Raw genomic sequence first — 12520 nt, forward strand, 5'->3', positions numbered from 1 at the left:
GCGGGCCGCAGCCAATGGGGACGCCGCGCGGGCCGCAGCCAATGGGGACGCCGCGCGGGCCGCAGCCAATGGGGACGCCGCGCGGGCCGCAGCCAATGGGGACGCCGCGCGGGCCGGGTGCCGGGAGCCGCGGAAGGGCTGCGGCGTTCCCGCCATGTCGGAACCGCGGTCGCAGGACGCTGCCTCGGACTTGGGGTCCGGGAGCCGCAGGAGGACGTGGGCCGAGCTGCTGGGTGAGAGCGCGCCGGAGCCGCGGGCGTGGGTGGTGCCGGGCCCTGAGACCCCTTCCCGCCCCAGCCTCCGCCGGCCCGGTCCCCGGCCCCTCCCTGCCCCCCAAGACCTCCCGCCTTCCCCCGCCTCTCCCGGACCCCGGCCTTCGTCCCCCCGACCCCTGGTCCCGTGGCTCTCCAGTCCCCTCGGCCCTGGCGGGGCTGGCCAGCGTCCAGCCGGACGTCCAGGAAGATGGTTGAACGAGGCGCGGGGGTGAGGCGTCCAGTAGCGCGGGAGGACGGCTTAGCCCCCGAACCTCAGAAGCTCGGGACGAGCCCCTGCCCAGGACTCTAGCGTTTGCGCGGGACTGCCGGCTGGAGCAGACTCGACGCGGGTTTCCCCGGCTTTCCCCGGCGTGCCCTTTTTCTGTCCCCGGACCCCACGCAGACTTGACTTGCTGTGTCTCGCCTTCCACCCATGCCTGACAGTTGCCCCTTCCCTGGACATTTGGAGGAGCCTTGGTCCCACACCTCAGATGGGCATTTTTCTGGAATGCGTGGAATTTCCCGTGCAAGTACTGTGTCCCCAGGGTGCATCCCATCAGCGGGTCTAGAATGACCCCGAGTCGACTGACGGAGGTTTTAAGGAGTGCTGTAATTTTGTGGAACTGTTTTTTCCCCTTAGCTGGAAGGGTCAAGAGGCAACGGCAGGGGCTTGGAAGGGAACACAAGCTGCAGGAATCAGCTGTGCGCCTCCTGAGACGCCATCTAAATTTGAACGACCTTTTGCTGGAGGTAAGAGGAAATTGGTTTGGCCTTTGAAGGCGGGTTTCAGTTTGGGTGTTTTGCACCTGGCCAAGGCATAATCTTCCTGAAGAGACACCGAAAAGGCCTTCTGAGTATCTGGTAGAAGCACCCATTTAAATGTTGACTAGGCGAGAAAGAGATGGGGAGCATTTATCTTTCTGGAGATAAAATAAGGTCAGAGTGAATTTAGTTTTTCTCAAAAGGCTTTGGTAAGTTTCACTTTTTAAAAATGTTTACCTCAAAATATTTGAGACTAGTGCAGTAAGTGAGATACAGAGATACAGAGAGAGAGAGGCAGAGGGAGAGGGAGAAGCAGGCTCCCCACTGAGCAAGGAGCCTGATGCAGGGCTCGATCCCAGGACCCTGGGACCATGACCTGAGCCGAAGGCAGACGCTTAAGGACTGAGCCACCCAGGTGCCCCACACAGCTTGAATTTTAACTAGAGTTCCTTGTGTTTGGTTTCTAGGTAGGAGGTTCAGCATGTAAAACTCTGTGTCTCAATCAGTGGATGGATCCTGAGGCCTCTGCTGATCTTTCTAGTTCGTTCATAGGTAAGTTAGAGCTCAAGTTTCTTAACATACGCAGTTATGGGAGAGCTTTATGTAAAGTGACCTGGACCTCCTTGGGGCGTGTTATAAGGCTGTTATTTAAGCCGCGTTTGACTCAACGTAGGACTCAGAAGCAGTAGTTGCCAAAGTGTCCCTTGGAAAAACATGGAACAGTAATGTGCACCACGTTTACACAAGTGGCAAAAACGGGTTGTGCTCGATCCGAGAGAGCAGACAGGAAGCCAGAAGGAATTTCTGGGGTTGAGACTATTTCAGGATATTTCAATTTGAGAATAATAAGATCAGGGAATTCTATGAGAATAACAAAAAAATCAGTTATTTTCTGGACATTCCCATTTTTATTATGAAATGATGGTCATTTCAGAAAGATATTAGCTAAGTCATTAATTTGTTTGAAGTATCAATTAAAATAACCATAAACAAACTCCCCTTGACCACTGATCACTACAGATCTTTGGTGAATCGTACTGATTTTCACTGCCCTGTGTTTGAATTTCACGTCCTAGCGTCATCATTCTGGGGAACCAGGCTCAGCCACACCCCTCGCAACAGAACATAACAAGGCATAAGGCCTTGTATGAAAAGCTCTTGACCTTGACTACAGAAATACAAATAGACCCTTAATTCATGAATTTATTAGTGGCTTTTCCTGTTGAAGATAGTTGCTATTATACTTACTCATATGATATATGATATATAAAACATGTTATATAAAAAAATTAAAGCCTTATAAATGAAAATAGACACTTTTCCATGGAGACCATTTGGAAACAAATGGTTAGAAACTAGCATTTTCTACCTTTCTATTGTGAATTCTTTGTTTCTTTTTTCTTTTTAAGATTATTTATTTATTTGACAGAGAGAGAGACACAGCGAGAGAGGGAACACAAGCAGGGGGAGTGGGAGAGGGAGAAGCAGGCTTCCCGCCGCCGAGGAAGGAGCCTGACGCGGGGCTGGATCCCAGGACCCCGGGGCCATATCCCGAGCCCAAGGCAGACGCTTAACGACTGAGCCACCAAGGCGCCCCTACTGTCCTTTTTTTTTTTTTTTTTAATATTTTATTTATTTATTTGACAGAGAGAGAGATAGCGAGAGCAGGAACACAAGCAGGGGGAGTGGGAGAGGGAGAAACAGGCCTCCTGCTGGGCAGGGAGCCCGACGTGGGACTCGATCCCAGGACCCTGGGATCAGGACCTGAGCCGAAGGCAGACGCTTAACACTGAGCCACCCAGGCGCCTGCATTTTTTTTTTTTAAGATTTTATTTATTTATTTGAGAGAGAGCATGAGAGGGGGGAGGGTCGGGAGGGTCAGAGGGAGAAGCAGACTCCCTGCCGAGCAGGGAGCCCGATGTGGGACGCGATCCAGGGACTCCAGGATCATGACCCGAGCCGAAGGCAGTCGCTTAACCAACTGAGCCACCCAGGCGCCCTACTCTGTCCATTTTTTAATTGAAATTTTTTTTGGTGTTAAATTGTAGAAGTTCTTTATATATTTTGGATATTAACCCCTTATCAGATACATCATTTACAAATAGCTTCTCCCATTCAGTAAATTGCTTTTTGTTTGGTTGAGGGTTTCCTTCACTGTGGAAAAATAATGGCTAGAAATCAACATTTTCTCTCCTACCATGAATTATTTCTTGACCCCAGTAGTTGATAATTTCTAATATTGTCATTTGGAATCCTTATAGCTACTATCAATTATTTTAATTTACATATTGGTATGCATTTTTAGAGCCCTGAAGATAATGGGCATGTGTTACAGTTTCCTTTTCTTTTTTTTTTTTTTTAAAAAAACCCCCGGTTTTGGAGGTCAAATAAATTAGACAACAATTTGCTTGTAGGCATTATCTTTTTCCAGGCTGTTGAGCATTCTTTATTAAATGTAGACCAGAGGCTAGATACTCAGGAGGCTGGTAGCTGCAGCTTTTTTTTTTTTTTTAAAGATTTTATTTATTTATTTGACAGAGACACAGGGAGAGAGGAAACACAAGCAGGGGGAGTGGGAGAGGGAGAAACAGGCTTCCTGCTGAGCAGGGAGCCTGATGCGGGGCTTGATCCCAGGACCCTGGGACCATGACCTGAGCTGAAGGCAGGCGCTTAACGACTGAAGCACCTAGGCTCCCCTGGTAGCTGCAGCTTAAAAGGCTTTTTAAACCCCAGGTCTTCTATTTTACATGTTGTAGTGTGTCTCCGGCTTTTTGTTTTGTCTTTGAGGCTCTGCTTTACGGGATGAAGCCTCGAGACTCGGTGTCCCAGTAGCTGTGCTGTCCAGCCGGGCAGTGGCCTCCAGCTTTGTGCAGATCTGTGCGTCCAGTGGCGAGCCCTCCCACAGGGTGCTGCTGAATGCAGAGCAAAGGGTAAGACGCAGGCCATGAGCTAATGGTGGTTACTCATTACTTTTAAGCTATTTAGGAAAATAGGACATTTCTTTAATATTGTTTCAGGTATTTGCTTTTTTTTTTTTTTTTTTATAAGATTTAATCTCTCTTTTCAGAAGAAAATGTCTTCTTTATTGGAGGTGGCTCAGTATTTATTAGCCCATAGTATGTTCTCTCGTTTCTCCTTCTGTCAAGAACTATGGGAAGTACGGGTAAGTTTGACATTGCAACTCTGACTCTTGGGGTTTCTCAAGCAGTGTTCTGTTGCGCGGAGACAGCAGAGTCCCAGCATGTTCTTTAGGGATTCCACCAAGCATCTCATTAATCATGGGGCAGGGAGAGAACCATTCAGCATATGCCCCTGTGGGTGGGAAAGAGGTATCTTCAATTTCCATATTTGTCAGTATTCACCCATTATTAGTAATATTTATTAGAATGGACCACAGAAACATGTTTTCTCTTCTTAGGTATAATTATGAACAATTTTCCAGGGCAGTATGATAAACTAGAAAATTATAATTTAAAAATTATTTTTCTTCTTTTTTGAAGCTTTTTTTTTTTTTTTTAAGATTTTATTTATTTATTTGACAGAGAGAGACACAGCGAGAGAGGGAACACAAGCAGGGGGAGTGGCAGAGGGAGAAGCAGGCTTCCCGCCGGGCAGGGAGCCCGATACGATGCGGGGCTCGATCCCAGGACCCTGGGATCATGACCTGAGTCAACGGCAGATGCTTAACGACTGAGCCCCCCAGGCGCCCCTTTTTTGAGGCATTTTGAATTCAGTAGGTTTACAGATTTTTGAATAGTTGAAAGAACTCAAGGTAACTGGTTATTAGATTGTTATTAGTAAGAATATAGAAGAGGGACAGAAAAAACCCAGGTGATGGTGCATTCGTGGTTCCCCCCCATTCTTTTATCCGGCATACGTTACATACGTGTCTACAGATGTGTCAGCACTTGATGGGGTCCCTGTGCTCACAGCTGTCTAGCTGGAGGGAGGGGCAGCCGAATGCCCGTGAGCTGTGGTGGAGAGTGGACAGCTGCGTGACTGGTGGCTAGGAAAGGCTCGGAGAGCTGGCAGCTGCGTGCAGTGTGGAGGAGGGCAGGACAAAGTAGGCTGTGGGACACAGGAGCCATGAGCAGGATGTCCTGGGGGCAGGAGGAAGGCTGTCTGCTGCAGGAGGGGGGACCTTGCTGGGATAGGAGACAGAAACCAGGTTACAACTATCCTGTGCTGCGTCCAAGAATCTCAAGTTTGCTCTGAAAGCTGCGAAGAGCCACTAAAGGGTCCAAAGAAGAGAAGAGATTGACATGTTCAGTCTCTATTTTGGAATCTCGTATTGGCCACAGTGGAGAAAGTCCTAGAAGCAGGTTACACTAGAGGCTGGGCAGGGTGCTGGGGCATGAGGAGTTGAAGGGTGGTAATGGTGAGTGTCTGAAGCCAAAGGGATCAACGATGTGTTGGAAGCCGTGCCTGTTACTCCGGTAATTTCGTAGGAAAATGTGTGCACGGAGGACTCATAGCGCTCTTACTTTCTTCAGAGTTCTTTGTTGCTTGAAGCTGTGTGGCATCTTCACGTACAAAACCTTGTGAGCCTCCAGGAGCTGTTGGAAAGGTAGTGTACCAATGATGCTTTAACATAATCATAGTATTACAGGATTTATTTTTTGTAATCTAGCCTTTATGACTTACTTATATATCAAAGCCAAAATCACTGAAACTCTTACTTCATTATTTAAAGAGAACAATTGTTATAATCAAAGTCTTTGTCATGCACAAACTTGGTAATGTTTTCTTTGTATAAGATATATCGTGGGAGGGGCGCTTGGGGGCTCAGTCGGTGAAGCGTCTGCCTTCAGCTCAGGTCATGATCTCGGGGTCCTGAGATCAAGCCCCGCATCGGGCTCCCTACTCAGGAGTCTGCTTCTCCCCTTGCTTGTGCTCTCTCTCTGTCAAATAAATAAACAAAATCTTAAAAAAAAAAAAAAAAGATATATCAGGGGATAAATTTTTTTTTTTAAGATTTTATTTTTAAGTAATGTCTATACCCAGCTCGGGACTTAAACTCACAACCCTGAGATCAAGAGTCACACGCTCTACTACCTAAGCCAGCCAGGTGCTCTTGTAATAAAATATTTTATTTTTTATTTTATTTTATTTTATTTTTTAAAGATTTTATTTATTTATCTGAGAGAGAGAATGGGAGACAGAGAGCATGAGAGGGGAAGGGTCAGAGGGAGAAGCAGACACCCCACTGAGCAGGGAGCCCGATGTGGGACTGGAGCCCGATGTGGGACTCGATCCCGGGACTCCAGGATCATGACCTGAGCCGAAGGCAGTTGCTTAACCAACTGAGCCACCCAGGCGCCCCCCTGTAATAAAATATTTTAAAAAATTAGGTGCCTGGGTGGCTCAGTGGGTGGCTGAGTGACTTTATATAAAGATAACCCCCTAAAGAGGGCAAGTGTAGGAGAAGAGCTAGGAGAAGCAAAGGTTTGGAAGCAGAAGGCAGATAGATCTGTGGTAAATGACTTAGGACACCTGAGATAGACTTGCCCTAAGCCAGCAGGTGCGGCTGCTCACTCTGTTTCTGGAAGACCACAGGATGGGAGTGCCGAGCACTTCTAATGGAAGGTGAAGGAGAGGGACTCAGTATGTCTGAAAGCACACAGAAGAGGCGTTTGGAGCTTTGCCTGCCGCGCTCTCGGCAGCCAGGCATTGCTCCTTCCCCAGCCAGACAGAAAGCCGGGATTTGTATATTTGTCATCTGGCCAGGAACAATTGGGTGTCTAGTTTGGGGGACCCTGAAGCACAGTTGAAAAGGCTGTGTTGAAACCAGTGGCCTTGTGAGGTGTGGGTCACATCTGGATTTGAAAAGTTGGATCTTCACCTTATAGCACAACAAGTCTAGGTGAATCAAAGGGGGAAAAATGAAATTATGAAAGTACTAGAAGAAATCGTGGAAGATGTTTCTATAATCTTGGAGAGGGAAAGGCCTAACTATGATAAAAGCCCCAGGACTTAGAGAAGATTGACAGATCTAACTATGGAAAACGTATTTCCTGACCTGTGCACTCACTAGGCATAGGGGGGTTACAAAAGGCATCCAGGTCGGAATGGAAAAAGTAAAACTATTTGCAGAGGACATCATCTTGCATATTGAATACCCTAAGGAACCCACACTGAAAGATATTAGAGCTAATTAGCAAGTTTAGCAAGGTTGCAGGAAACAACCTCAATATGCAAAAGTCAGTGGTGTTTTTATACAATAACAACAATCTGAAAAGGAAGTTAAAATTTCATTTGGGGCACTTGGCTGGCTCCGTCCGAAGAGCCTGTGACTCTTGATCTCGGGGTCATGAGTTCGAGCCCCAACTTGGGTATAGAGATGATTTACATAAACCAAACTTAAAAAAAAATTTTTCATTTAAAAGAACATTGAGGGCGCCTGGGTGGCTCAGTTGGTTGGGCGACTGCCTTCGGCTCGGGTCATGATCCTGGAGTCCCTGGATCGAGTCCCGCATAGGGCTCCCTGCTCGGCAGGGAGTCTGCTTCTCCCTCTGACCCTCTCCCCTCTCATGTGCTCTCTCTCATTCTCTCTCAAATAAATAAAATCTTTAAAAAACAACAACATTGAAATTAATAAATTAGGAATAAAATAAAAGAAGTGCAAGACTTGTACACCAGAAACTATAAAACATAATTAAGAGAAATTAAGAGCTAAAGAAATAGACATTCCATGTTCATGGATTGGAACACTTAATATTGTTAGGATAGCAGTATCCCTGCCAAACTGATTTATGCATGCAGTATAATCTCCATCAGAATCTAACTCGGCTTTTTTACATACATTGACAAGCTGATTCTGATACTGAACTGGAGATGCAAGGGACCCTGAATAGCCCAAAATTCTTCAGAGAACAACATTGGGGGATTCACAGGTCCTGTTTTCCGAACTTATTACAGAGCTGGCCTAAGGGTAGACCTAGAGCAGTGGAATAGCATTTCTTTTTTTTTTTTTTTAAGATTTTATTTATCTATTTATCTATTTATTTATTTATTTTTAAGATTTTATTTATGTATTTGAGAGAGAGAATGAGAGAGAGCACATGAGGGGGGCGGTCAGAGGGAGAAGCAGACTCCCTGCCGAGCAGGGAGCCCGATGCGGGACTCGATCCCGGGACTCCAGGATCATGACCTGAGCCGAAGGCAGTCGCTTAACCAACTGAGCCACCCAGGCACCCTAAAGATTTTATTTATTTGACAGAGAGAGACACAGTGAGAGGGAACACAGCAGGGGGAGTGGGAGAGGGAGAAGCAGCCTTCCCTTCAAGCAGGGAGCCCGACGTGGGGCTCGATCCCAGGACCCTGGGATCATGACCTGAGCCGAAGGCAGATGCTTAACGACTGAGCCACCCAGGCGCCCTAGAATAGCATTTCTAGTACAGATGTAAACCCTGAATATTTTTTTTAAAGATTTATTTATTTGTTTTAGAGAGCGAGAGCATGAGCAGAAGGGGCAGAGGGAGATAGAGAGTCCCAAGCAGACTCCACGCTGAGCGCAGAGCCCGATGCGGGGCTCGACCTCAAGACCCTGAGATCATGACCTGAGCCAAAACCAAGAGTCAGATGCTCAACCCACTGAGCTACCCAGGCGCCCCTGTCAATTGATTTTTGACAAGGGTGCCAAGACCATTGAATGGAGGGGAAAATGGTCCATTCAACAAATGGTATTGGGACAACTGGACATGTACATGCAAAGAATGAGGTTGGACCCCTGCTTCACACCACACATAGCAACTAAGTCACAGTGCGTCTAAGATCTCAGTGTAAGAGCTAAAGCCATAAAACCTCTAGAAGAAAACGTAGGGTTACGTCTGCATGAGCTTGGATTAGGCAATTGTTTCCTGGACAAGATGCCTAAAACTCATGCAACAGAAGAAAATGTAGAAGGAAAATTATGCTTCATCAAGTTTTAAAACTTGTGTGTGTGTCAACACTTAAGACCATGAAATGACCATGCACAGAATGGGAGACATTAATTGCAAATCACATATCTGATAATCTAGTATCTAGAGTAAAGAACTCTTGTAGCGCAACAATAAAAGCAAATAATTCAATTAAAAATGGACCAAGGATTTCAACAGACATTTGTCCAAAGAGGATACACATGAGGCCAAGCACAGGAAAAGGTCCCAGATGTCGTTAGTCCCCAGAACAGCGCAAGTCGCCAGGTGAGATCCCCTGCTTCTCTTTCCAGATCCAACCTCCCCAGGTTGTTCTGCATGGCTGATGCCCTTGATGACAGTCTGTCGCCTCAGGCTGCTACTGTTTTATTTGTTTCTGAATATTTTACCTTTTTTTTTTTAAAGATTTTATTTATTTGAGAGAGAGAGAGAGCACACGAGAGGGGGGAGGGTCAGAGAGAGAAGCAGGCTCCCCACTGAGCACGGAGCCCGATGTGGGACTTGATCCCAGGACTCTAGGATCATGACCTGAGCCGAAGGCAATCGCTCAGCCGACTGAGCCACCCAGGTGGCCCTGATTGTTTTACTCTTACTGAACTTTCTTTTTTCCCCGAGTAGTAGTAAGCTATTCCAAATACGCTTTTTGAAAATGATTGCTTTTTTTTTTTTTAAGATTTTGTTTATTTATTTGACAGAGAGAGACACAGCGAGAGAGGGAACATAAGCAGGGGGAGTGGGAGAGAGAGAGGCAGGCTTCCCACAGAGCAGGGAGCCTGATGCAGGGCTCGATCCCAGGACCCTGGGACCATGACCTGAGCCGAAGGCAGACACTCAATGACTGAACCACGCAGGTGTCCCATGAAAATGATTATTTTTTTTTTAAAGATTTTTTAAATTTATTTATTTGAGAGAGAATGAGAGAGAGCAAGCACATGAGAGGGGGGAGGGTCAGAGGGAGAAGCAGACTCCCTGCCGAGCAGGGACCCCGATGCGGGACTCGATCCAGGGACTCCAGGATCATGACCTGAGCCGAAGGCAGTCGCTTAACCAACTGAGCCACCCAGGCGCCCCGAAAATGATTATTTTTAATGTCAGTAGCAGCCAGGTCTTCTGGGTCAGCGGGCCCTGTCGTGACTTCTGGGGACGGCTCAGATGGCTCCCAGCTGGTTCTCAGTGCCCAAGCTTCCTAGTGAAGTGCGTGTGGAAGAAAAGGGCCTGATACATATGGGACGATGGTGAGCCCAGGGTGAGCTGTGTGCTTTGTCCCTAGTCATGCTGACACGCAGGCCACGGTTGCGTGGCTCTTCAAGGACCTGTGCGTTCTGTGTGAGCAGATGGAAGCGTCCACTCAGCACACTGACATCGCCAGGGCTATGCTTTCTGGTAAGTTCACAACAGGGGCAGGTTCACAGGCAACGTTTAGGTCCGTGGGAATGCTTTCTGCTGCAAGAGTCTGTGGGAACAGGACAGCCCCACACCCCTAGCATGGGGATTTGGAATGGAACCATCTCTACCTGGACCTGCTGTGTGGGCCTGCTTACCCTTGAATGGTGTGCAGGCTTTGATAAAGTCAGTCTGTTGACCCATTGTGTTTGGGGCCCTACAGCTGGAGTGTTTAAAATATGCTGGTTATGACCTGCTGAATTAGTAGGCACATGCCACCCACATGGGGTTGGCGGGTAGCTTCCTCAGCATCCGAGCTCCCACTTTGGGGAAGTGAAAACCTCCAAAGCCATGTTGATTGGAGGTGCAGATTCAGGGCATTCACAGGAAGAAGTCAAGTCACAGGAATGTGTTACTTTCAGATCCCAGAAAAGGAGGGGTGCAGTGAGCCGGGGAAGCTCACAAGCGAGGGGGAGACAGCGGGCACCTGTTACTTGTAAGGTGGGTGGGCCTGAGGTCACTAACTTTTTGTGGGTTCAGTTCTAAGTGGTTATTTTAAAAGGTACCCAGGAAAAGCAAAGTAGGAACTCTGGCAAGTGTGCTGAGCTCCCGGCCTGATGTAAACGTCAGACTTGGGGTGAGCGCAGGGTTGCTGTGCTGGCCTGGGCAGCAGCTCAGCGTGGCTGTCCTCTTATCACACTTGTTTCTCTGGGCACCTTTCCCTTAGAGTGGGCCCTGTCCCTGGCTCGTCTCTGAGGCAGCAGATCCTGGCCGTTGCCAGTCATGTCTGAAGAATGAAATTTACAAATAAAAAATTAGATGAGAAGTGGAATGTTCCATACAGGTAGCATATGAGATTTTTTACATTGCAAAAGATGTGTTCCTTTTTCCTAAAACTTTCTTGGTGATGGATGTGAGCTCCTTATGAATTCCTAAGTCTAGACTCAAGAGAGTTTAAGTTTAAATTGAAGATGAGACAGAAAATCTTTATCTTTTCAGGAGGTGTAGGAGTCTATTTCCTGACTTGTTCCCCAGAATGTAATGCTTCCGGGTCCTTTTAGAACAGTCCTTACATTATTCGTTTAGGAGATTGGCTGGATAGACAATCCACGTGAAAACCTTAGATAATAGTTTTTTTTTTTTTTTTTAAGTGATCTTTACACCCAGCGTGGGGCTCAGACGTAACAACCCTGAGATCAAGAGTCACACGCTTAACCGACTGAGGCAGCAGGCGCCCCAGTTGCTACTTTGTTTTAAGAAAATATCCTTCCCATAAACTTGATTGATTATGAGTATTTCCCTTTAAAATACAGTGACAAGAAGCAAAGTCTGGTTCAGGAGGGGTTTTGGTTGGTTGGGCCAGTGAAGGCTCATGTGTGGGGTGCAGAGCAGGATGAACTGACGTGTTGCTGGGAAGCAGGGCCCCTGCATGATCCACAGCTGTTTGGAGACCACAGTGCATGTAAATACTTGGGTTTTGTGGTTTTCAGATTTTGTGCAGTTGTTTGTTTTGAGAGGATTTCAGAAAAACTCGGATCTGAGAAGTGTGGAGCCTGCACAGATGGCCCAGGTAAGAAGAAAAGTCAAATGGAGTGTCTGAAATTGGCCCGTGACGAAATTGGAAGCTCTTGGACCAGTGACCCCACATTCGTCTATAAGCTTTGATGGGACACGTTATTTTCCTGAGGTGCTCCCTGAGTACTATTATTCCCTGTGTCCAGCAGACGTGAGGGAATGGAACAAAGCAGGAATATCTCCTGCCATATTCTGGTTTCCAGAGTTCTTGAGGGTGAAAGCCTTCACCATGGCCCAGAATCGGAGAGCTTTTTACCTGTAGAACTCCTCTGTGCTGACCCCGTGAGCCGTGGGACGGTGGGGCCGTGGGAGGCCAGCAGGAGGCGGCCGGGACCCTGGGCCACGCTGAGAGAGGTCCTGGGGATCACGGCGGATCCTGGCAGAAAGTCTGCCTTTTCACTCTCTCGGGTCTCCCCACTGTCGGGGTATTGTGTGGAGACACTGTCTCATTTTCCTGTAGGGTGACTGCTAGCGTTGTTGGGCGGCACACAGAAGTGAGTAACTGTGCCCTGTGTTCTGCTTTGACAGCTCGCCATGGCCGTGCTTCAGAGGATGCTGATGTGTGAGTCGTCTGCTCCAAACCCCAGACTGCAACAGCTAGTTTGCTTATCAGGGATTCTCAAGGTT

General features: G+C 47.5%; 1 protein-coding gene across 9 annotated transcripts in view; it reads left to right on the forward strand.

Moving 5' to 3' along the window:
• The first annotated feature begins 127 nt into the window (after window positions 1-127).
• The window catches only part of FANCA (FA complementation group A), a 59496-nt gene continuing 47103 nt past the window's right edge, over window positions 128-12520 (forward strand). For all 9 annotated transcript variants that reach the window (XR_004682801.1, XM_035024550.1, XM_035024551.1 and 6 more), the window contains exons 1-9: window positions 128-233; window positions 895-1004; window positions 1484-1568; window positions 3804-3946; window positions 4084-4179; window positions 5510-5583; window positions 10206-10318; window positions 11809-11888; window positions 12422-12455. Coding sequence is in view for 8 of the 9 variants with exons in the window: in XM_035024550.1 (XP_034880441.1) it covers window positions 155-233; window positions 895-1004; window positions 1484-1568; window positions 3804-3946; window positions 4084-4179; window positions 5510-5583; window positions 10206-10318; window positions 11809-11888; window positions 12422-12455 (814 nt within the window). In the remaining variant the exon portion in view is untranslated. The remainder of the gene's footprint in view (window positions 234-894; window positions 1005-1483; window positions 1569-3803; window positions 3947-4083; window positions 4180-5509; window positions 5584-10205; window positions 10319-11808; window positions 11889-12421; window positions 12456-12520) is intronic.

The sequence above is a fragment of the Mirounga leonina genome, unplaced genomic scaffold, assembly GCF_011800145.1.
Source record: "Mirounga leonina isolate KUSES-001 unplaced genomic scaffold, KU_Mleo_1.0 Mir_180, whole genome shotgun sequence".
In the NCBI taxonomy this organism is placed as follows: domain Eukaryota; kingdom Metazoa; phylum Chordata; class Mammalia; order Carnivora; family Phocidae; genus Mirounga; species Mirounga leonina.